The 24,199-nt window shown below is 47.9% G+C and overlaps 12 protein-coding genes across 12 annotated transcripts; 7 read left to right on the plus strand and 5 right to left on the minus strand.

Annotated features, from left to right (window-relative positions):
* Positions 1–512: 512 nt before the first annotated feature.
* On the plus strand, positions 513–1,676 carry BHQ10_007885 (uncharacterized protein; the record flags this gene model as incomplete). The annotated part of the gene is made up of 2 exons (XM_040880629.1): positions 513–780; positions 853–1,676. The coding sequence occupies 2 exons, from the start codon at positions 513–515 to the stop codon at positions 1,674–1,676; spliced, it is 1,092 nt and encodes a 363-aa protein (XP_040736388.1).
* A 1,119-nt stretch (positions 1,677–2,795) lies between these two features.
* BHQ10_007886 (uncharacterized protein) lies at positions 2,796–4,613 on the minus strand (the record flags this gene model as incomplete). The annotated part of the gene is made up of 1 exon (XM_040880630.1): positions 2,796–4,613. One exon carries the CDS (start codon positions 4,611–4,613, stop codon positions 2,796–2,798), a length of 1,818 nt encoding a protein of 605 aa, XP_040736389.1.
* An 866-nt stretch (positions 4,614–5,479) lies between these two features.
* Positions 5,480–5,977, plus strand: BHQ10_007887 (uncharacterized protein; the record flags this gene model as incomplete). The annotated part of the gene is made up of 3 exons (XM_040880631.1): positions 5,480–5,640; positions 5,699–5,804; positions 5,894–5,977. 3 exons carry the CDS (start codon positions 5,480–5,482, stop codon positions 5,975–5,977), a joined length of 351 nt encoding a protein of 116 aa, XP_040736390.1.
* A 510-nt stretch (positions 5,978–6,487) lies between these two features.
* On the plus strand, positions 6,488–7,435 carry BHQ10_007888 (uncharacterized protein; the record flags this gene model as incomplete). The annotated part of the gene is made up of 1 exon (XM_040880632.1): positions 6,488–7,435. The coding sequence occupies one exon, from the start codon at positions 6,488–6,490 to the stop codon at positions 7,433–7,435; it is 948 nt and encodes a 315-aa protein (XP_040736391.1).
* Positions 7,436–7,546: 111 nt separating this feature from the next.
* BHQ10_007889 (uncharacterized protein) lies at positions 7,547–9,631 on the minus strand (the record flags this gene model as incomplete). The annotated part of the gene is made up of 2 exons (XM_040880633.1): positions 7,547–9,193; positions 9,248–9,631. 2 exons carry the CDS (start codon positions 9,629–9,631, stop codon positions 7,547–7,549), a joined length of 2,031 nt encoding a protein of 676 aa, XP_040736392.1.
* Positions 9,632–10,888: 1,257 nt separating this feature from the next.
* On the plus strand, positions 10,889–11,406 carry BHQ10_007890 (uncharacterized protein; the record flags this gene model as incomplete). Its single annotated transcript, XM_040880635.1, has 4 exons — positions 10,889–10,903; positions 10,969–10,999; positions 11,064–11,076; positions 11,133–11,406. The coding sequence occupies 4 exons, from the start codon at positions 10,889–10,891 to the stop codon at positions 11,404–11,406; spliced, it is 333 nt and encodes a 110-aa protein (XP_040736393.1).
* A 1,118-nt stretch (positions 11,407–12,524) lies between these two features.
* Positions 12,525–13,717, plus strand: BHQ10_007891 (uncharacterized protein; the record flags this gene model as incomplete). The annotated part of the gene is made up of 3 exons (XM_040880636.1): positions 12,525–12,787; positions 12,853–13,149; positions 13,207–13,717. The coding sequence occupies 3 exons, from the start codon at positions 12,525–12,527 to the stop codon at positions 13,715–13,717; spliced, it is 1,071 nt and encodes a 356-aa protein (XP_040736394.1).
* Positions 13,718–14,435: 718 nt separating this feature from the next.
* On the plus strand, positions 14,436–16,004 carry BHQ10_007892 (uncharacterized protein; the record flags this gene model as incomplete). The annotated part of the gene is made up of 1 exon (XM_040880637.1): positions 14,436–16,004. One exon carries the CDS (start codon positions 14,436–14,438, stop codon positions 16,002–16,004), a length of 1,569 nt encoding a protein of 522 aa, XP_040736395.1.
* A 602-nt stretch (positions 16,005–16,606) lies between these two features.
* Positions 16,607–20,185, plus strand: BHQ10_007893 (uncharacterized protein; the record flags this gene model as incomplete). Its single annotated transcript, XM_040880638.1, has 1 exon — positions 16,607–20,185. One exon carries the CDS (start codon positions 16,607–16,609, stop codon positions 20,183–20,185), a length of 3,579 nt encoding a protein of 1,192 aa, XP_040736396.1.
* Positions 20,186–20,452: 267 nt separating this feature from the next.
* Positions 20,453–21,284, minus strand: BHQ10_007894 (uncharacterized protein; the record flags this gene model as incomplete). Its single annotated transcript, XM_040880639.1, has 3 exons — positions 20,453–20,620; positions 20,688–20,770; positions 20,894–21,284. The coding sequence occupies 3 exons, from the start codon at positions 21,282–21,284 to the stop codon at positions 20,453–20,455; spliced, it is 642 nt and encodes a 213-aa protein (XP_040736397.1).
* Positions 21,285–21,788: 504 nt separating this feature from the next.
* BHQ10_007895 (uncharacterized protein) lies at positions 21,789–22,652 on the minus strand (the record flags this gene model as incomplete). Its single annotated transcript, XM_040880640.1, has 1 exon — positions 21,789–22,652. One exon carries the CDS (start codon positions 22,650–22,652, stop codon positions 21,789–21,791), a length of 864 nt encoding a protein of 287 aa, XP_040736398.1.
* Positions 22,653–22,878: 226 nt separating this feature from the next.
* BHQ10_007896 (uncharacterized protein) lies at positions 22,879–24,003 on the minus strand (the record flags this gene model as incomplete). Its single annotated transcript, XM_040880641.1, has 1 exon — positions 22,879–24,003. The coding sequence occupies one exon, from the start codon at positions 24,001–24,003 to the stop codon at positions 22,879–22,881; it is 1,125 nt and encodes a 374-aa protein (XP_040736399.1).
* Positions 24,004–24,199: the final 196 nt, after the last annotated feature.

A 24,199-nucleotide genomic window follows, 5' to 3' on the forward strand; every position in this document is an offset into this window, starting at 1 on the left:
ATACTGCCAGCATTCTTAGTAGCGCACGTTCCTGAAGTCTGGAGGCTATCATGGGGTTTTTAGTGGAGATATTCTCCGTACGAGCGATACGATATGCAAACTCCCCTGTTTAAGCCTGTTTAGGCATAATTCAACAGCTTAGTTAGGCTGATTGAAATTGGCTTAAAAGTATGATCATTACCACGCTGGTCATAGAAACGTCCCAATATAGCAGTTCGTTGTAAATTGCTGGCCTAATACGGAATGTGTTCGTAGAATGGACGATATGATTGGGTTGAGATGGAAATTAGACAAGGACAAAAAGTAGACTCTACTGTGTAAGTTCTACCTAGATTATAGTCAATTCCATAATCAGGTTTTAGAAATACGTCGACCGGTTCGAGACTGCGGGTATATAAAGTAGTTTCATTTGCACAGTACATTCTCCTCATCCCATCGCTCCTGACCTTTTCCAAAACTGAAGCATTCTTCTCAGTGTTATAAAGTCAAGCCGTTGTTCATTTCACATCACAATGAAGCTTTCCACATACGTTGTCGCTTCTGCCGCTGCTGGAGCTACCCATGCCTCTGTTGTGAAACGCGCCATCGATGATGCAACTATTCTCAACTATGCTCTTACTTTGGAGCACCTTGAAGCTACATTCTATGCCACTGGCCTGAAAAACTTCACTCAGGCAGACTTTGTCAACGCGGGTTATGCTGATCCTTTTTATGCCAATCTGCAGAAGGTTGCGTCAGACGAGGCCGAACATGTCACCTTCTTGACTACAGCGTTACAGGGTAAGTTTTCATCTTAGCCAGTCCTCTGGGAGAAAGTTCTGCCGGGTCAATTAACGCTCATACATGTGATAGGTGCTGGTGCTCCTGCAACCGCTGCTTGTACCTACGCTTTCCCTGTTACCGACGTCAATACATTCATCGCTACAGCCAACATCCTTGAAGGTGTAGGCGTCAGCGCGTATCTCGGTGCAGCTGCATCGATTGCAAACAAAGATTACCTGACTGCCGCTGGTTCTATCCTCACCGTCGAAGCTCGACACAGCTCGTATCTTCGCGCCGTTGCTGGAGAAGTTCCATTTGCACAACCTTTCGATGACCCTTTGGACTTCAATGAAGTCTACACCCTGGCTTCTGGTTTTATTTTATCCTGCCCTTCAAGCAATCCGTCGCTTCCTGTTTCGGCGTTCCCTTCTTTGACAGTGACTTCCTCTGGCACTATCAGCAATGGTTCAACGATCAATCTAGCTACGAGCAGCACTGCGAAACTCCCTACTACGGTATATGCAGCCTTTGTTACTGTGACTGGCCCAGTATGGGCAACTGTGACCGCATCCAGTGGCGGGTACACGGTCACAATCCCATCTGGAATCTCGGGGCAGAGCTACCTTGTTCTTACCTCTAGCAACAATACTGTCTCTGATGACAACATTGTCGCGGGACCTGCGATTGTTGAGATCGGCGCAAAGAACGGTCGTCTTAGTACTGGGTGCTCGGGATCGTCTAGCTCTAGCTCTAGCTCAATCCCCACGCCGTCCTCCACCCCTGCTGGTACTGGTGTCATGCCTTCCAGAACTTCATCTGTTTCCCCCCAATTTACTGGAGGTGCTAGTTTCCTTCAGATTTCAGTTAGCCTTGTCGGCGCTGCTGCCGCTGCTACTGTCATGCTCCTCGCCTAAGCAAGTCATCCGCGACCTGAACCCTCTTCTTGATGCTCTTGAGATGAAAATGTTGACTTAAAAAAGCCTACTGTATTCATCTGATCACGATCGATATTGCTTGCTCAACTTCTTCCCGACTTCTGTCCAACTTCTGTCCAACTTCTGTCCAACTTCTGTCCAACTTCTGTCTAACTTCTGTCCAACTTCTGTCCAACTTCTGTCCAACTTCTGTCCAACTTCTGTCCAACTTCTGTTCAACTTCTTGCCAACTTCTTCTATACTTCTTGGTGTCGGTGTGTTTGTGTTTATACGGCCTTCGTCGGTCTTAATTATAATTTATCTTTGATAACATGGAAATATGATTCGCTAACTTCCATATCTCGCTCTTCATCAAACAAATCATTTATAGAATCAAACCATGTAATTGACATGACGCGAACTTTTACCTCGGTTTAGTCATGAGATCCACATTAGAACGAATAGGACAAATGCAAACGCTGTAAAGCCAGTATTATTATTCTCTATGTTTTAGTGTAGATAGTATTATAGATTACATCTAATACCCCTAGCTCTCTTCTAGTTCTAGAAATTGATTATATAAGTTGCATATTCTGTGGTTTTATAGTACTCCTAATAACTAATATCCTAACATCAAAATCACATACGATTATCCTCCACGTAACTTATTCCAATAGCTGGCACAAAGAACCCACTATTCTACCAATCTCATCGCTAGATAACAATCATTCATTAAGAAATGGCCCCGAAGGTACAATCCTCATTCAAGAGAATGGGGAGGGAGGAGATTAAAGTATAATCTGTGCAGGATCTTCACTTGCAAGCTCCTCTTAAACATCATATGTGAAGACTTGGGCGACCATGGCTCTTGATAAAGGCTTACAAGGCTGGGTGTATAGGATTGATAGCACAAGTTCGTAATCCCGGGACATTGTGCATGATACATCTTTATTCAGGGATAGAAATGAGACATCTGGAGATTGTATTCAAATATACCTAATTATCGTCCAAGCCCCAATCAATCACTAATTGATAATTAGGCAGCGCGAAAATCAAAGTCTTTATGACGATAGCTAGCCCTTCAACGGAACGTTGACACTTTGCTAAAATTGTCTAACGCTATTTATCGGTAGGGAATGAACGAGCATGTCTCCGGCCGTGCTTGTGCGATCCAATGATAGCAGAAGAAGCAGAAGACGAAGTAGAAGAGACTGATGATTTTGAAGCCCGTGTGGTCGTCGTAGTACTTTTAGGAGCCCGTGTGGCCGTTGTTAGAGTGGTACCGACAGTATTTGAAGCAGATGATGTAGTGGGAGCTTGTTTACTGGTTGTTTTGTTGGTTTGAGAGGCTGTTGCTGTTGCTTGCACTTTCAATGTAGAAGTAGCCGATGTGATTGCGGATGAAGTAGCTATCACAGATGAAATAGAATCAATTGCAGTAGATTTCGATTCTGGCACAGTAGATGAGCCTCCCGCTGCTTGCTGTTGTGGCGTAGCTGTCGGAATTGCACTCGATGACGAGACGCCCGCTTGAGACGCGGCTACAGGGTCTGGAGCAACCGATGGCGCCGTACCACCCACTTGATTCGCAACGACATTATTGTGGCCTTTATGCTTTTGCTGGTTCGTACCACGGCCGTGAGCCTGTGTTGCTTGCGCAGTGCTGATCGAGGTCGAGGTGGTGGTAGCTGTAGCCGCCACGTTAGTGGGCTTGATCTGTCCCGCCAGGATGGAAGAGAGAACTGCAGTATTGATCTTTGCGTTGGTAACGATTCCGTTACCATCAGTTGTCAGAGTGACTGGATTATCGACTCCGAAGATAGTCTGACAGCCCAAGGCGGGCACGGGGCCGAATGACTGGGAGAACCGTTGGGCCATGAAAGTGAAGAGATTGTTAGCCACGTTCGTCGCTGGGCTTGTCTGGCCGGTGAACAAAGCCTGATTCTGCGCAATAAAAATACCAGACGATGCGTATTGCTTGCAGTATGTAGTGCCGGAGGCATTGGCTGTATTCAACGCCAGGGGCTGACCCACACCCGCACGGTAGAGGTTGGTCTTTTGCAAGGATTGGGTAATTTGATTATTGCTGTTGATGACAGTGAAATCGTCGTTCAAAGGGACGAGAGCCGGTCCGGCGGCAGGAGGAAAGAAATTCGCTTGCAGCTCGTTGGTAGCAAGGGAGCCACTTTGACCAGATGGAGATGTGAGCGATGGAGACGTTAGCGGCGTGCATCCCAAAGCTGGAGCAATGAAATCGTTGATCAATGCATTATCGGACCCATTAGTCAATTCCTCTGCAGTGGGGTTTGCTTTTTTGTTTGCCGGAGTGTTTTGAGCGAGAACTTTCCCATTGATCAAAAGATACGTCGAGTCCACATTGTCCGATTGATCCATGTCCACCACTCGAAAATCTCGAACCGTGGGGCATTCGGCTCCTCCATTAGCAGCTGTTCCCGGAGATGCAATCTTTAATTTCCCGGCAGCTACTGCGGCCTCTGCTGTCTTCATAAAGACGTCTCCATTACAGTGTGCGAACTGACCAAAGATCGAACCCCCGAGACCGTTCACACATCCACGTGTATCTCCGGCTAGAGTTAAGCTAACGGCATTGGTGCCAAACCAGATTCCCACTGTAGACCCCCGGGGAACATTAACGGGTACGGGCTTGATAAAGTCTTTTCCCGCAACAGCTCCTTTGTTCACAACCAAGGGATTGTAAACCGACAGATTGTTGGTCGCGGGGTCAAAGATGACTGCTTCGACAAACGATCCTTGATTCGAGAAATCGATCTGGTTGCAGCCAGTGACGGTATACGGCGTCGCCAATCCTCGAGCGCTTAGTGGATTGGCGGGCACATTGAGGACGCAATTCTGAGCAGCAGCTTCAGTGATAAGAATAGAAAGTAGTAGGATCCAGCCTCTGATCAAGGAGTTCATGATGAAAAAATCAGCAAAAAGAATGACTTGGTTGAAAAAAAAGATTTCAAGAACGTAATCCGGCCAGCAGACATATGAAGCAGATAGTTACTGTAATAAGATCGTCCCATCGTGGATGTTGGGAATAGTCGACCCTTATAAGGCGATCACCGAGCAGATCACCCTGAAATTAAAGAGCCTCCAGCGTTTACCTGTAACAATCAGAACTCTAATATAGTAAAAATCTGCTGTTCACGAAGAAGAATGGCCAGTATTAGGTATGAGCCGAGGGATCAAACTGATATGAAACATCGTCCTCCGGTATCACGGTATTTAAGCATTAAAAGGTCCAAGAAAGCTTAGCCAAAGCTTGAACTTTTAGCGTTTTGATGCGCTCGGACTGAATGATTCCAGAATCATTCAGAGAGGCGGTTTCAGCCTCCTGGTACTAGTAGTAGTTTGATACCTGCTGTAGCTGAGCCATGTCCATGTGTTGCTATCTAGAGTGTGCCTAAACCTGCAGACACCGAGACATCCGTCGCAGGGTACGCCACATCGGTAAAATCTCACATCCAGATTCGCGAATCGGAGCACGAGTTGGAGCGCGTGTTGGAGCGCAAATGCCCTGGATCTCATACCTAATTTCACATTTCGATGTATGAATTGACACACGAATTGGAGCGCGAATTGGAGTTCCTCAGTAAATCGAGCAAGCGCACTAACCGTATTCAGACTAGACTTACGGATGTACGGAGTCTGGAGAAGAACATGAACAAGTTGGCATACTCTATATGAACAACTACTTGAACAACAACTGCAAAACGTTGCGACTACTATTCTCTTAACTGACCACCAAGTCTATTACCGAAACTGAATTCATGAACAATATGATGCGCCCTTCTATGACCTTGCTGCGCGCCGGGCGTGTTCTCACCACATCCCAAGCTCCCGCCACGCCGCGGATGTTCTCAACGTCATCCCATCTCCGAACAGACATTAGCAGCAGCGCCTTGCCCAAACAGAAGCCTGTTGGCGCTTTTCGCGGGGGGTACATTTATCTCTTCATATCAGATCTGCTAAAAGTTAAACTAACCGTGATGGAACAGATTGTTCGGCTTCTTGCTCGGCTCTGTCGCCGCTGGCGTGTCCGTGTATTACTACGTGCTCAAGGAGTACAGAGTCTCAAATGAGCTTTTGACAGAGGATATTTATGTATGTAACCTACCTTGCCTTGCCTTCCATGCTTGTATTGTTGCATGTTTTGCGCCAAGTGTGAGAGCCCGAAACTAACAGATTCTCAGAGCCTTCAAAGCGCTTCACAAAGGCTAAACTTGTACATCACTGAGCTGGAGACCAAGATCGATCAGCTAAACAAAAAGAAATAAGTCCTTGAAACGACGCTCGAGGTGCTGATGTTTTTGACTTTCTTTTTGATATCTGTGATTTTTGATATCTGTGATTATGCATTGAGGGCGCTGGCAAATATACCAATTTCATTCCTTTTGTGTGCTTTTATTGTTATTTGGACCATGGTATGAGAGGAATTTCCAAATTGAAATCAAAGGCTATGAAGAACTTGATGTTCTTTTGCCATGATTATGTTATGTTTTGCTACATTGTATGTACTTTGGGCTTTGAGGTTCACCAAGATTGACCTGGGACGAATATGAATTGATCAGTGTATGAATAGTCTTAACTTTTTAATCACGCATTGACCTTTTTATGAGGAATTTTGTAAATGAAGGGGTATGTGTTTGAGAGCTTGATATCAAATTCAAGACAAACAATGCAAACATAGCTTCCGCGGCGAGTAATCCGCCGAGCTGTCCGCCACAACTTTCTCCCTCACATCAACAATTACAACATCATCAAATATCCCGACTTTCAACAGGAAAATGCCTCTGGTCGAAGTTCTAGGCACATCCCGCTCCCATGCGACCCCCGGCTGGGCCTACGTACCCGAAACCGCCCTCCAAAAATCATCTACCGCATTAACCACAAGCCGCAAACGCGGAATCCGTGAACCCGGCCGTTCGGGCGGCGGCACAGACTTGACATCTCGACAGAACCATGCCATAATCCGGCATTTGGCCGAACTCGATCGCGAAAACCATCGCGATAATGTGCACATTCCGGTCCCCGCGCGGAAGGATGCGATTCAGAGGGATAATGGGAAGGGGCCGAGGGCGAAGACGACGAGTAATGTGAGACGGATTTTGCAGAGTCAGAAGACGTTTAAGAATTATTTGGATGATGAGGATGCTGCTTTGGCTCATTCTACGACTACTGGTGGTGCAGCGGCCGGGGTGATACCTGCTGCCAGTGCTGGGGTGTCGAAGGTGGCAAGAGTTGCTGCGAGAAGGAGTTTGACACCTGCTGCTGCTGCTACTGCTGCTACACAGGATGCCTTGACGACACGACAAAAGCGTGCGTTGGCGAGGAAGACTACATCAGATACCACCGCCGAGACACCCGCAACCAAAAAACAAAAACCCGAACAAGCCAAAACCACTGAAGACGTTCAAGGAGAAGAAATGGACCTCGACTCCCCCCAACCAATCCAAAAAGGTCTCCTCAAGACCGCCCACGACAACGACCACCTCCTCAAATCCTACATACCTTTACCGCCATCTGATCGCCTCATGGCCGCTCTTCTGGCCGAACCGCCATTACGATACCACGCAGCTCGCGCGGCGCCGTCAGCTACACACAAACCTGCGCGCAGGTTTTGTACGATTTGTGGGTATTGGGGGAAGATAAAATGCAAGAATTGTGGGGTGAGGACGTGTGGGCTGGAGTGTTATAAGGTTCACGAGGATTCGAGGTGTGGTGCTTTCTTTTAGTCTCTTCTAGAGAGGGATGTGTATTTGTATAGCGTGGTGTTGGTTTGTTTGATAGATACCCCTGGTTAACGATTGTAATATATTTTATTTTATATGCATCAAAACAACAGATTAAAAACTCAACTTGATCCCCTTCCTCTGCTCCGCCTCTCGTATCTCAAACATAACCTGAATACCCACAAACAAAGCACCGCAAGCACCCATCATAAATCCAGCGCCTTTCCACGATCCCAGTATCCCCGCCAGAAAGCCCTTCAGCCCGTCTACACCTAGTGCGAATCCAACAAGATTCGCGGTCATCATAGCCAAGATCGGGCCTACAGCACCGATACCGCAAATCACACGGTACAGATTTGGGTGAGAACGCCAGCGTGATGCTGGGAAGATGAGCTTGGCGATGATTTCCGGGAGGACGAATAATGTGATTAGCCATCCCCACATGAGGAGACGCAGATTGATGTCGTGCCAGACGGCGACAAAGGTGAAGACGATGAGTTGGTTGAAGATGCCGCGTGCTCGGGACAGAAGTGAGGAAGTCGGTGGTGGCGAGTCTTTGGGGGTCGACTTGGAAGACGATGATCGACGACCGCCGCCCAGCGGGAAATACAGATATCGGAGAACCCAGAGATGGTATGATCGGTGCCATGCGCGCCAGAATGACAACCCAGAGTAGTTATTAGACATGCATCGAACCATATTCTCGGGTGGATCGATGCCGTCGAGCAGAGCCCACAGCCGGAACAGTCGCCATGGAATCAAAAGCTTCAACCAGATGATCTTTAGATTGAAATAACCCAGCATACTAATTTGGCCGGGTGTGTAGATCGACCAATCACTCGTCGATTTTGAGATGGCAACTGTATAGATGAAGTGGAGCACAAGTTCCATACACAGCAGAGTCAGAAGGAAGCGAATCCCATATAGTAGATTTCGTGTTGGTGTTAGGGCAGGCGATGGATATCGCTGCTGCGATATGTAGTCGTTGAAGCTGACAATAGGTCCTGACAGATAGAGAGGAGAGTACAACACATAAGCCGTGTAAAACAAAGCATTATATGAAGATGGGTCTGCCGGTATCGTAGAACGGTCCCGCTCAGACATTGATGATGGATCGATTTGCTTCTTCTTAGGAGTGTCAGTCATATACCAGGTAAACGTAATATCTTGAAAGCGTACCTCGATAGGACTGTCTGAGGCGTAGTCCAGACTCCAGTAATAGTCCATGTTGAAACTGATCAAGCGTAGGATAGTAAACTTGAACAGAATCTGCCACCGTGCCATTAGGCCACCAAATCCATCCAAGAATTCCGCCCATGCGACCAGCGTGGGTACTTCCTTTGCCGCAGAGACCTCTGACGAAACGAAAAATTTTGCAATGCTTGCCAAAGGATACCCATCGCACAGCTCATTGGCGAACAGAACAATCAAATTGAATATCCATGTCGCCGCTGGAATGTATGCCCGCGGAAGTCCTTTAGCGATTTTGTAATTGATAAACAGGATTGTCAATATTTTGAAAACGGATATCCCATGAAGTCCGATCAGGAACAGAATCGCAAAGTTGAAATCAAAGACGGTGCGTTGTTTGAGCCGGGCGTCGGCGGCGATGTTGAGTTGCTTGCGCCCTTCGCTAGGTGATGCTGTGGGGATAGGATTGAAGTAATTGTACACTCGACGCAGGAGCGGGTGGACGATTAGGAGTATGAAGAGGTACGGAATGTTGTCGCGGAAGCTGGCGTATTGAGCATCGGAGTTGTCCTAACAGATACAAGATTAGTCGGCGCGTAAGCTGGGCAGAGAGATTAAACATACAACTTTGCGTCCCGGAATCCATCCCGGAGATAGTAAATCAACATAATTCGCATACGCAGGATGATCGGGCTGCGAAACATCCATGACCGTCTTGAACATCATCGGCACGACGGTGATAAATACAAAATAATAGAAATAGAATTCCGGCGTATTCCATTTCGACGGCTGCGCCCTGGAAGCAATCTCCTGTGCTCGAGCATCTTTGCCAGCCGTGGGATCTCGCGTCGAGTCTGAGACGGCGGTTTTGATGGGGGTGGTGGATGAGGTGGTCAAACGAGTGTCGAGCGTGTCGAGGGAGTAGAGCCTTCGCAGGCCCTGGATGAGAGAACCCATTATCGACCGCGTAGCATTGCGAGGCTGTTGTGGTGTGTCGTGTGTAGACATTGAGTGTAGTAGAATAGACAGATGGCCTCGGCTGGTGGAGCCTCAGGGGCTGCGCGCTGTCATTGGTCCCCGCAACATCTATATTCACACTCCTAGCCCTAACTACTGGCTAGTTTCTGGCCCCATTATTCATTGAACCTTGGAACTGAGTCGTTAGACAGTAATTTGAAGCATATGAAAAATCCATATTATGGCGTGTCACGCGAGTAGGTGGCTAAATTGTGACAACCACACCCCCTCGTGGGTCAACAGACGTTAGTTCATAGCTACAGGGGAAAACTGAGGCATCCGATGCGTACTGGGTTAACTCTTTAATTTGCGTATTGCTGGAATCTTGGTCTTTGTTAATTTTCCTGGTAGCATATTCCTTGCGCAGCGGGGAAGCCTGACGCGACTTTTTAGTGTTTTGCTTGGACTTTATTCAATCGTTGATCAAGAGTAACTGATTACTATCAACATCGATTTTGAAAGTTGAGAGATTCCATGCCTCCAGTCTGCCAAAGCACTTTCTTTTTACTGGCTGAACCGCTTCGAGATTTGGGGACAGTTGAATACCGCGTACTACTCGCGATTATGGAGGCATAATTATGGAGGCATTCTGGGCCAGTGTATGACATCGTAAAGTCAATCATTACCTATGTATCCTAAAACCAATAACAATCGACAAGGACATTATACGCATATGTCGGATTTGGAGGTCCATATTAGTATAGTGCGCACGACTTTGCAGTATACATGTGGATATCACGATTTCATGTGTGTCCAATGGCTACCAATGCCGCTGATCTTCGCTCTAGCATCATATGTCCTATTCTGAATCTCGAGAATAGTAGATTGACTGCTCAGGTATCATTAAGACATGATCACTAGAACATTCAGCGTTGAAAGCTTATTGTTTCCGCCATCAAGCCAATTCGAAGAGAGCGATAGATGCTATAATACTGTATATATCCAAGGATAGCAAATACTGACAAGCTCATCGCTCGTTCAGCACAAGCAATGAAAAGAACTAGGGGTAGCAGGAACCAATTAAAACATGAAGAAAATAAAGTATAACTGAATCTGAAAACAAAGAAATAATTTTTAGGACAAAGTTGTATGTCAATTACCCCACACAAGCTGTTGTATCGCGATAAGATACGTAATTTGGCGTAACACTAATACGCTCGAGCCCCGCAATGATGTTATCCAACTATAACTCTAGACAGGTATTTGATATTTGAGATTCATACATCTTGCCAACAAAGGATCTTAACAATGGCATTGACCAGGGTATGTTTCTCATCCATATCGMAAGCCACTAAAAACATTATGAGTTGCTTATTTGCTTTCTGCAGGTCAGATTCAGAGTCCACGGGACAGTTCAAGGTATGTTTCGTTCTTAAGCTATGCCTGGGTGCAACTAGATTGATATGTGTACCATTGCTATTAGGCGTCAGCTTTCGGTATGCCACTCCATTCATCTTTCTTGGGATTGATGACCATCCCTAATCCAGTATAGAGCCTTCACCCAGAAACGAGCAACTGAATACGGCGTCACGGGCTGGGTACAAAACAGTCCTGATGGCAGGGTATCTCCCCCATCTTCCATGGACAATATTGACCAGGCTTCTGACACAGAACAGGTCGAAGGCGAAATCCAAGGCGAGCCCGACCTCGTGCAAAAACTGCTCAAAGACGTCGACAAAGGTCCTCGACACGCCCACGTTGTAAAACTAGAAAAGAGTGATATCGAGACTCAAGAAGATGAACAGTCATTTGAGATTCGGAGATAAATTTTCTAGCTGCAAAGAGGAATGACATCACTTGGTAATATCATATAGGCCATATGAAAAGTCTGTTGTGTTTTGAGCTGTTTTGAGCTGAATCATAAAGCCGACTCGGGTCGATAGCTATCGTAATTTTGATATGTAGAATGGCTCACCGAAGATGAATCACAGCCATGTGACGAGAATGTTTCGGGCGAGTTAAGGCTGAGGTGCTGGCCGCCCGGGACATCCCGAGCACCTCGAATACCGTATTAATGTATTCGCAATACGAGCATCTGAAATCTCACGGAATGATGAATGTGCATTATAAGTGTTGGAAGATAATGGGAAGGGGATTAAACTCGCTTCTACTTCGAGTAGAATGACCTTATATGAGTCCTGGTATGGGTTAAGTCTCTGCTATTTAGATGGTGTGATCATAATATGGGAGTCCTCGATATAGCAGTATGCGAATCTTTTGTATGTGTATCGGTATTGTAACGGGAGTTTCCCTAGAACTTGGCTGCCCGGCATACCGAGTCGAGTCACATGGCCCATTACGAAGACAGCTGCGGTTAGGACGGGAACCAAGTACGGCGGGCTGGAGTGGCGAGGATGTAATTCTTACGTGCTGGACTGTGCGCACGCACTTCTACCGCTACTTACCGATTATGGTAGGCTCAGAAGGTTCCAGCAATGAATGTAATGCGTGTACATAGATTATGATATGGCGTGTACTCAACCAATACTAGCGCATTCTACCCCTGTCCCTCTCGACTCCCGTACCGCCACGACAATCTCGATGTCCCTGGTTATTATCAAGAAAGGAGGATGTGAAACATGGCACTGTACTGAAAACTCATTCCTGTTCCTATCGATATTCGTTTTCGATATGTTTGTTGGCCATGTGACGTCTAATCTTCGGGGAGTAAATTTTTATAGATAATATTTTTTTTTTACTTGTGCCTAATTGGGTTATGGGGCGATGACTCAATTTGATATAAAAGCGCCTGGGAAGGCTTGGTCTTGCCTGAGGTTCTTCGTATAGATCATCAAATAGTCATATCAGAACAATACAACTTCACTGTACGACCAAGTTGTAAAGGATCATCATTTTCTTGATCGACCTTTCATCATCAACATCGATGTACTCCGTCACAACAACCGCGCCTTTACGGCTTACGGTCACAGCCATACCAAAGACTGTCTATGTAGGCAGTCTCTGCGTACTTGCTGGAGGTCAGCATTATTCTACGCTGCCATCAATCAAGGCCCGCCAGAGTCCTTTCACTTCGACAAATAGACGATCAATCTCATCGGCATCACCAAAGTCAGCGATCAAAGAATTCTTTCCCAAAGTCGAAACGAAACAGATTATCGAGACGGAGACTTCATGGCAACACCCAGTGTAAGCTTCCACCACTCTTTCCCCTATATTTCTTTTGATTTATAGGCTTTACTGACACCATCAAGATACACCGAAGAACAAATGCGAAGCATCCACACCGAACACCGCCAAGTCCGTACCTGGTCCGATCGATTCGCCTTAAGCATGGTCCAAGGTCTGCGCTGGGGCATGGACTTTGTCACCGGCTATCGTCACGCACCCAAGGGCCAGGATGGAAAAGCAGTCGAGAAATTCAAAATGAGTGAACGGCAATGGTTGAATCGGATTCTGTTTCTGGAGAGTGTTGCTGGTGTTCCGGGGATGGTTGCAGGGATGTTGAGACATCTTCGAAGTCTGAGGACGATGAGAAGGGATAATGGATGGTTAGTATCTTCCCATTACCGGTTTTGTTGAGGGTTTGTGAGACCAATGGTAAATAGGATCGAGACCCTGCTCGAAGAAGCATACAACGAGCGTATGCACCTCCTCACTTTCATGAAGATAGCCGAACCAGGCCTATTCATGCGTATGATGGTCCTCGGCGCCCAGGGCGTCTACTTCAACGGCCTCTTCTTCGCCTACCTCATCTCCCCACGCACCTGCCACCGCTTCGTCGGCTACCTCGAGGAAGAAGCCGTGCTAACCTATACACGCATCATCGAAGAAATCGAAGCGGGCAATCTACCCGGCTGGGAGAAGTTGGAAGCACCCGAAATTGCAGTCAAGTATTGGAAAATGCCAGAAGGAAATCGGTCGATGCTCGATTTGATGCTGTATGTGCGTGCCGACGAGGCAAAGCATCGGGAAGTCAACCACACACTGGGAAACCTCAACCAGAGGGAAGACCCGAATCCGTATACGGCTGTATTTAGGAATTCGGAGAAGCCACGTCCTAGTAAGGGAGCGGATTTGATGAGGCCGACGGGCTGGGAGAGGGAAGAGGTTATTTGATTCATTTTAACCCTCTGTTTCTTTATGGCATCAACTCCTCTCAGGGGCCAAGGCGTTCTAAAATTGTTTGATATACCTCATTGTTCTTTTTGTTGTGGCATCCAAAGACGTTAGAAAGTTTCGCATAGATCAGGTAGCGACTGAACAAGAAGCATTTTGGTTTTTTCCCATCTCATTCTTGACGAGTACTCGACTCGTGCTTGACACTGGTCAGCGGAGTTTGGATGGATATGACACCGTATTCTAGTTCCACCAGGCGTTGTTAACATGTCGACAGATATTGAGAGACAATGAGTCTTCCATCAAAACACGCTAGGCTTCAATGGCTTAGTGCATAACGCGACCCCACGGCAGGCATGCTGTTTGTGTACTAGCGAAATTCTTAATCTAATTAAACTAAACACCGAAGGACTCGTGAATGGTCAGCAACGTCTCCTTGTTCCTTCTTCTGTTCTTCTACCATATGGTGAATTCTCGATTGACTCTGACATCACACGATATAATCGATTATTGTTCGGTTTACATATTTCTTTGTTGCTGTGGCATCCGACGACAAGCTATTGATTTCCCGCCGAAACCTCCTCGGCAGCGTGACCCATGTGCCAGTTGCTTTGAAATCGAGGCCGATACCCTTGATCCATAAAAACCTATACATCGTATATATACTCAGAGCGATACATACAATTTTGGAAAAATTCGAACCAATATAATAAACGCCATGGATGAACACGACAAAGAACTGGGTATGTTACGCTCAGGGTCGCCATCGCCCTCTATTTCGCCCACACCAGCCATTTCCTCCTGCCCCTCGCCGGACCGCAGCTTCTCGACCTTTTCGACCGTCTCCTCCGTTTCAAATTTCTCCGCTACGTCTGCCACGTCCAACGGCGATAATAGATCTTCCGTCTTGTCCGCCGGCTCGAAACGACGAGGTTATGTCCGGCCCCAGGGGGTCGAATTCGCCGAGTCGGCCAAGAATAGAGAGAGCGTCATGTGTTTAGGAAGCATCGCGCATTTACAATATTACTTTGCGAGGACGGGTCTGTTGGATGGGAAAGGCGCGCAGCTGGCTCGGCCGAAGAAGAAGAACCACGTCAATGAGACAAAGGAGGTTCCGAAGTTATTGCTTACGCAGGATCCCCAATTCACCACGGAGATGGTAGATAGCCCCGTTGATGATATTGCTCCTGATCAAGTCAACTTTGAGGTCGAATATGACGATGGTGACTTAATGCTTCCTCCTACCGTGAGCACGTACAGCGTCAAAACACATCACATTGCGCCCCCGCCGAAATTAAAGGTGTTGCGAAAGGACCTTGTGGAGGCATTGGACAAGGCATCATTGGCGGTGAAGAAGTCTGAGTCTGATAGCACGGAATCGTCGCCTCGATCATCATCAAATAGTCTTTCGCCTCTGTCTGATGCACAGGGAGCGGCATCTCCATCATCATCACCCAAGCCCACTGGATGGCATGAAATTCAGGGTATGCATATACTTGATCTCGTCACACTAGCGATCCGTTCTGCTCGAGTCTACTATATCAACCATGAACGGCCGGAGCGACTGGCTAGTATCAAGACGGAACGCAAATTCCGAGAGGAATTATTAGCGGTCACGGATGTTTTGAAGGGATGGGCTTCTCGAAATTTTGCCGGTGGGTTGAGGAATACTGAAAGAGCAGCTATCCTAAGCTGGATGGCTGGTGTGCTCATTGTTCTCGACGAAGAACGTCGGCTCGAGGAGGCCGAAAACAAGGAACGAGCTAGCTGGAACTGGGCGACTGGAGATTGGACGGGCCGTGAAAGAGAGCGTGAAGAAGCATTTCTTCAGACCTTGATGAATGGAATCGGTCCCGCCTTGCCGCAATGGACATCTCCTGAGAATGCAGTGCTGCCAACCCCGCTTCTTAGTCGTCTGCGAGATGGACGCGATCTTATCCGCATGCATAATCAAGCAGTACGAAAATCACGACGACTTTTCGGCGAGATCAAGACTCCTCATGAAGATATCGCCAAACCATACCGCCGTGCCGAGAATCTACGATACTGGCGCAAAGCTGCTGAACTGCGGTGGGAGATTAAACTCGTCCTGGACGTCATGGGCGTGGTTTATGGCAGCAGTGACGAGGCCTGGATACAATTCGACGCTGCACTCCTTGAGTGGTGCAGGGGTGTGCGTGAGGAGATGCTGGATGACTGGAGGAACCCGCGTAAGGGGTCTGTTGCGTCCCTTCACGAACTGCCCACCATTTTTGATGCAGAAGCCCTGACCGCCGACGCTGCCTAATTTGTCAGGCTTCATGATTTGTTTTTCTCGTTATTTCTTTGTGTTCATCCGGCCGGTACCTGAATAATTCCTTGGTACCAGCTCTCATTTGATACCCTTTCCCTTGTCATTCCAACCACAGTTAAGCTGTGGGACTGTACCCGACCCAGACTATTATATACTTCGGCCGTTTATATTATATGATCATTTCCCCTGACGATAGTCCCATGTTTGCACATCCGGTGTTAGTGGCGTTATACATCACCAATTGAATTATGAATTTCAGTGCGTTTTGAGAGCAGTTAGTACCTACGTATGAAAGCCGGTGTGTGTTGTCGTGGGAGCTGCTGATTGGAAGGGGCGCCTATGTAGACACCCCTAGGTAGTTTGCGTATAATTTGAAAGCGCACTCGTKCCTGACGCGGAACTGTGCTGGCAATGTAGAAGTTGTCAATGTGACTGTTATTTCAAGAAGCAATTATAGAGTAGAATACTCCGTAGTCGAATATAAATCTGACTTCTAACGATCATCAATCGTTGAAATTAAAAAAAAAAAATTGCTGGAGTTCTCCCGGAGCTAGCCGTTAAATAATAAATTAAAAGAGTTACGCCAAAAAGAGCCGATGGACAACAACCAAAAGAGCGGAACCTTCCCCTTCTCCGTCGTCGCTCGTCTCCTGAACTTCAACCCCCGGCGAACGCTATCCCTCCAGTCCCCCCGCAATGTAGAGCCCGATCGCTACACTCTCAACCTCCTCAACAGCAAAAGGCGAGTGTACGAGACCGTTGTTGACAGATTGCAGGGTGGGCCTGTTGGCCGTGCTGCTCCTCGCGTCGCCGCCAAGTCATCATCATTACTATCGCTCCCTTTATTATTGACTGCGACAGACACAATTCCTCATTTACAACAAGAGCAAGTCTACTCAGCTCCTCCTATTGTAACGACTACCACGTCGACGAATTCGAACATCCAGAGCACAGACAAAGTGAATGGTTCGCAGACTAGCATTGTTCCCATGCCCGCGATATCCCTCGTGCCTGGTTCATCGGCAACGTCGACGACGACAACAACCAGCACCAACGATAACAACAGTCTACAGGCTAGCTATTCCCTCCGATCATTGACCAAGAAATTCTCCGCCCCGCAGTTATCGCAACCGTCGTCTTTGTCTGCCAGTTCGCTAGACGTTCAGGAGCCCGTCMCCCCTGCCGCGGCATCCTCGATATCCCGCCGATTCAAACAATCACCACAGGCGGAGGATAACACGTCGGAACAGAACTTGTCCTCTGAAGATACACAACGGACGTCAATATTCCGAAGACTTTCACCTGGTCTTGCGGCTCGAGTGAAGCTTTTGAGCGGTTCGACCGATTCCACCGCCACCGGTCAGACGAAAAATAGTAAAGGCGCGGTAGGCAAGATCCCGGAACGCCATCTTCGAGAGTTAGAGAGTCTCCACCAGGATCGATCTATAAAGGTTGAAAAGCGAGGCCGGGCCTGGCCAGGGTTGACAATCAAGCGAGAACGAAGTGCCCCTGACTTGTTGCAATCGCCCACGAAGAAAGAGCTCGGTACAGACAATAAGGCAGACTTGCAACAAGCAGAATTTGAAAAAAGCAGCTTCCAACCACTGCTCACACCTGACCACGAATCATTCCCAGACCGACAACGACTTTCTACCGTTGACACTATCGAAACATTCGCCGACGCCTGCGACTCCGTAGACGGGGTTGCTGCGTCGACGATGACGACAGTTGAATCTTCGCCGATGGCTGATGCTAGCTCTCTGCCTCAGGATGTCGAACCGGTKCAAGAAGGGTCGAATGACCTCGAAGAATACCTCAGACGCAGCACACTCGAAGATCAGGCACCTCCGCCTCCACCCAAAGATACTCCTCCCGTACCCACGACGCCGTCCTCGACAAACATGCAATCATATTTCACAAGTCCCTACAAGTTGAACAGAGCAGAATCGATATTCTCGTTTTCTCGAGCGTCTTTCAGCAATCAGCTGTCACAACTTACATCGATCAATTTGCCCCAACCTGCCGCTCTGGAAGCGAGCATTACGTCTATTATCAACGCACCGACGGCGGTCAGGGCTCTGACCGGTGCAGCCGAACAGATCGAGAAATGGATGAATAAAGCATCAGAAGTGCTCAATGGACTTGACGCCGAGGACGACGTTGAATGGGCTGCGGCCGGTGGACGAGAAGGTCTAGAAGAAGTGGACAAGGCGGTTGTCAAGTTCGAGAGCTTGGTTGATGTCTATGTCAAGGCAATTGAAAATGTCCAACTACGTGACGATATCGATGACGTTCGCGCTGACGATTTGAAATTGATCGTTGTACAAATGGATACGACTTTAAAGAACTGGGCCAGTATACGGAACTTTCTAAGAGGTGTCAAAGAACAGGTCGAATTAGCCATGGAATGGGAAGAGTTGTGGAACAACGTCCTTGGTGACGTGGGTCTTGAAATCGACAACCTCAGCAGATTGATCTTTGAGATGGAGGAAAAGCGGCACAAATCACTTGTCCCAGACTCAGAGGCTGAACAGGGCAATGGCCTTGATATCAATGAGCTTGAAACTATCGTGGAAGAGTCTCCTGCGATTGGCACGCCGTCCGCAGCAAGCAAACGGTTGAGTTTGGCTCTGTTTCCCCCAGCCGATACCTCCAATGCTGCGGCGGGAAATAGCAATCCACAGGATGATGCGAACCTTATGCAGCTGTTTGCTCGTATGCAACCGTTGAGGGCGTCTCTGGACTTTCTTCCTATGCGGCTATCCATGTTTCAAACACGAGCTGAAAAGCTGTTTCCTACTGCTTGCGAGGAATTAGAGGACAGACGAAAGCGACTTGAAACAACCTACAAGAAGCTGGAAGCTGATGCAGAGGCTTTACGGCGTGAGCTTGGAGAGGATCGGTGGATCCTGGTTTTTAGAAATGCTGGTAAACAAGCGGAGAAGATGTGTGGTTCGGTCGAACGCAGTATTGGCAAGCTACAAGAGTCTTTAGAGTCGGGCGACCCTGTGAACAATCCTACGGCACTCACCAAGAAGATTGAGAGCTATGAAGCAAAGAAAGTTCATTATGTGCCAGCCATTGCACGAGTGATGTCGATCATCCAGAAAGGAGTCAACGACCGATTGACCGTCAATGGCGAGGTACTTACGTTGCTTTCAGACATGAACCAGCGAGTCGACGCCCTCAAAGCTAGCATGAAAGTCATGGACACAGTGCTCGAAGAGACGTCGGTCTCGAGAAGTCAACAATTGCGTGATTCGATATCGAGTATCATTACAACCGACAGTCCTGCAAACACTAGCCTTTTCGGCACTCCTGGCAGTTCACCTGCATCGTCTGTAATAATGACCGGATACACAGGGGGCCTTCGAACGCCCAACGCCGGCAATGGCGGATCAAGCAGACGGGGTAGTTCGGTCGGCAGCACATCTCGTTCAGCAATGGCCAGCTCGCGACGACTATCTGGTATCCCGACAACAGCTACTGGCAGTCGCAAATCGTCGGCGGCACTGTCTGTAAATTCACCACCGTATTCTTCAACGACACCAACTCCTGCCTCACGCACTAGCCGCATACCAACAACACCAGCCATTAACCGACCACGATGGAATGGTAGCACTAACACCGCTGATCTTGACACCGGTCACAACTTTAAGGTGACTCCTCCCTCTACGTATCGACAGAACATTCCAGTTTCAGGTCGCACCTCGCGATCTATCTCTTCATCATTACCGGTGCCTAGTCCACTGAGCCGAGCGACTTCTTCATCACCTGTTCCTACCGGACGAACTGGCAGTCGTGTTGGCTACCGTGCCAACAGTCGACTCGGCGCAATGTCACCATCACCGACCTCGCCTGCAGCCGTGCGCTCGTTCTCTGCATCGACAGTCTCTGCTCGACCTTCCGTCCTAGACCCACCACCATACCACAAACTGAGCAAGTCAACCGCGAACCTGCCCACAGGACTCCGCAATCGACAAAGCTACGGCGGTCCAATGACGATAAAACAGCCCGAAGAAGAGAACGGCTCAAAACCGACACGCCCAGGCACGTCGCTCGGCCACACGAGTCGGCGAATAAGTCTTTTGCCTCAGATCAAGAACAAGACTGGGCGAGAAAGTTCGGCGGGCAACAACAAAAACAAACCTGATGAACGACCGCGATGGCGATAACTTTTCCCTTCTTCGCCCTCCCTTTCTGCTACTATTTTGTAATAATGAGATCATCTCTCGTTTCAGCGTATTCTTTTTGTATACGATACGCAGATTTGTGTCTCCTATATCACGTCATCTTCTTGACTTTTGTGCACAATACCTCAGCGATTCGTCTTGTCCGTATCACAACTTTTGTTATGATTTGTCCGTCTATTACATTCTCTTTTGTATGTACATATTCAATTCTCAATAAATACTTCCTCTATTCCTTCTCCTTGAAAAGGTTCAGACCAAATTCCTCCCATAAATCAAAGCATCCACCAACTCCTCACTATTCGCCAATCTGCCCGCTCCCGGCACACGGCCCAGAACCTGAAATCCGAGCCGATCCCATATTCTGCTGGATGCCGGATTGTTGGCGAATACGAGGTTGAAGACGGAATATTTGTAGCCCTGAGTGCCTTAGCAGCTGGTCAAGGGGAGGAGATGAAAAAGCAAGGAAAAGGGGGGGGTAACAAACCAGTTTGGGTGCGTAGACGAGATACGTCTCGCCCATTACAGAACCGATTCCTTTCCCGCGTGCGGCAGCGCAGGTTATGAAGCCTGCGTTGCAGATGTGGGAGCAGCGTCCTACAAATACCCATCTATATATCAGCACAGATCCTCTCCATACACACAGTTATCTAGCTAGGTAGATTGTGAAGGCCGGGGTGGGAGGGAATATACCGGGATAGTTAGGCTTAGTATAAAACGTGCCCAGACACACCTCCTTCCAATCCACCTCTTCCTCCCCATTGCTCTTGAGCAGTGATTCCGCTTCTTGCCTCGATCCCTTGAGAACAACAACTGCAAAGGTCCCAAACCAGTACTCCCTGAACCGGTCCAGACTCATGGGCTCTTCCATGGGATACGTGCACCCCTTCAGGATCTCAGCGGAGAATTCTTCATGGAGATGGGCTACTAGACTGGGCGGAAGGGATGAGGGGCCGCGTGTTATGGGGAATAGGGTTATGGGTTCCTTGGAGTTTTTGGGGATGGTCTCGATGGGTTGGAGATCAGGCGCGGAAAGGGTGTGGTGGGTTGGGGCGGGGAGAGGGGGGTCGGTTATGTTTTCCATGACGGAGCCGGGCATATTGCCTTTCTTCCTTTAGATTTCTGATGCTGCTGGGGATTGTCTGGAGGTTGGCGATGTGTTTTGAAATGTCGAGATTTGAGGCTGTTCAAGGAATTTGATAGAAACCGTAGTGGGGTCAATTTAGCCGGAGATGTCCCGATGCTTTGGATGATCGTGTTTTAGTCGAAAGATAGATCATCTACATGGACACCTAGGTATTTAGTTGTAGGATCAGATATGACTTTATATTGGAATGCCTCTGATACGGTCATCGCCTATCAATGATAGACACATGTACGTACCAGGGCGTTTGGAGGTGTAATAGGGCGTGAAGATATCGCCAGATCCAGAAGGTTTTAAGCCAATCAGATGCTGCAATTGATATACTTCTTCGGCACAAATGCCGATATCTTTTCTAGATGTTTGAGAATTTTGATATCAGATAAAATATTCACTACATATAGATATTGATATACAGAGCGGAGAGACAAGATAACACATAACGCGCTAGGAAAGATCGCTCTTCAATCCCCTCAAATAATCTACACCAGAATCAAGTAACCACCACGACGCCAACTCGTGCAACACCCGCGGAATCTTCCGTTCTAACGGCATCACCACGCCTTTCTTGCTGGTGTCGCGCCACATGATCGTTTCACTATACACCTCCAGCAAATCCCCGACAGGTCTCATGCCAATAACCAATCTCCCCTCAAATCCAGCACCCTCTTTCTTCTTTGCACTTTGATTTTGGCTGGTAGTTGGAGCAGGTTGAGCTATCCCAAATTCAACAACCGCATCCTCCCTCCGAAGTACTTCATACACGCCGCAGACTACATCGCCAGCCGCAAAATCCAGCTTCTCAATGAATGCCGGATTGAGTGTTTGTACTGCTTCAGGTTTGGATTTGCGGATCATCATTTTTATGATTCGTGCTTGTGGTAGATAGCGCGCGAACGCGGACATGTTGCGACGGAGATATGTTGTGAGTAGTTTCTGCTCATAGGTCCACGAGTCTGTGTTTCCGCCGAGAGCGGTGTTGAGGTTGTTGTCGGATGGTAGATCGCTGGCCTTGTTGAGGATGCGCCATGCTCGATCGTAGATGACCACGTATTGATTTGAGGTCAAGACCTTTTCCGGAATGGTGGCGCATATTGGTTGTATTGCGGATTCGGCATTCTTGCCATATTCGCTTGTATCTGCGACAGATGCAAGATCGCTTCCATTGCAGGATTTATATACGTGTAGTGTCGACCGAGCTAGTCGCCGATGGAGGAAGTATACATACAAACTCGACGAACCAACTGCCACGGCCGCGACGGCGATTGTGGCTGCAGCGATTTGTTTGATGTTGGACGTAGAGAGCACCATGATAAGTCGCGTATTACAATAAAATAAAACCAAGATAAGATTCCGGTGATGTCGTCGAAGAAATCAAATATTGCACGTGAACAGAGCCTCATGACCTGCCGCTTTGGGAATGCCCTCGTATTCCGAGCTCTGTGGTTCGCTGGGCCGGAAATTACGGTCTAGTGTGATTTTGCGTGGATATTTACCGATTTCGAGATTCCATATATACATAAAATTAGAATATTAATTATATTTGTAACGACATCTCATCAGGAGGTGTAGCAAGCCCATTCGCCACCACCGATCGAACCATCTCTGATTTCGCCGGATAGTCAATCTTCATCGTCACATTCGCGCCATTCACACTCTGCTTCTCGATATCAACATCAGCCAAAAATTGCACAACAATCTCCGCTGCTAGTTCGGAATCATCGTCTTCAAGTCCACAGGCATTGACTTTACGTAACGATTCGCTGACCATCTGCGCATCCCAACTGCCGCGGCGCGCGAATTCAACGACTGTTTCTGAGTTGACAAAAGGGTCGAATTCGAAATGACCTTGATACGTTAGTATTCGGTCTGGGTAGTAGAGGCCCTGTATAGGTGAGAGGGGTGTACTCCCGACGTTGAGCCAAGGTTGTGGAAGCGCGGTTAATGCTGAAGGAGCATTGGCAGTCGAAGGATAAAAGCCAATGACTCTATCTCCATGAACCAGTTGAATGTGCAACTTTCCACCCTCTCGTCTTTGCAGATTTTCAGCGAGAGCCCTCCCCAACCCCGTCGCGGCAAACTCCCGACTTATCTCAATGGGCTCGATACCAATCTCATACCCCATCGGACACGCCTCAACCCTCACCAGCGGTTCCCCTTTTGATAGACCTTCCGACTGAGGGCTATTCGCCAGCAAAGCCTGCGCAATAACCTGATGCCCAAAACAGGACCCGAAGAATTTGACCAGCGGATACCGACTCCATACTCGACGGATGAAGTCTTGCAAGTTTGCGATCCAGGTGTATTGATCACCTTGGTAGTACACCGAGGCCCCTGAGCCGGTTATGAGGATTGCGTCGATTGGTCTGAGGATTTCATCATCTTCTATTTCATCAATATCTGCATGTTGCTCCTCGTGAAGGGGAGTTTTGCGTAGCATGCCCAGCGCCGGATAGGAGCCGCCGACTACATCGTAGGCAGATGTGTGAATGCGTATCTGCGGTGCAGATGAATTTTTATTATTCAAGGACTGATTAAGTCTTTTCGCGGCAGATTGTAGTAGTATCCGGAACTGAGAACTATACAGACCGCGAGCCGCATAAACAGTGGGGACGGGCACATCTGTGTCGAGGACGGCGATGTGGATATGCCGGGTAATCATCTTGATTGATTATATCAGACACTCCTTCAGTAGTTTCTTATTGCCTGTCGTATGCATGGAAGAGTGTAAGGATGTTGCAAAATTTGAGGATCAGGATGGATCCACTGAAATGGCTGGATCGGATAGGATTTCCTATTTAGGAAAAGATGAGGATTCCTTATCAGGCGGGGTTTGGCTATGCGTTTGGCTACCTAAT

This window comes from Talaromyces amestolkiae, assembly GCF_001896365.1.
Source record: "Talaromyces amestolkiae strain CIB chromosome Unknown scaffold17.1, whole genome shotgun sequence".
Taxonomy (NCBI): domain Eukaryota; kingdom Fungi; phylum Ascomycota; class Eurotiomycetes; order Eurotiales; family Trichocomaceae; genus Talaromyces; species Talaromyces amestolkiae.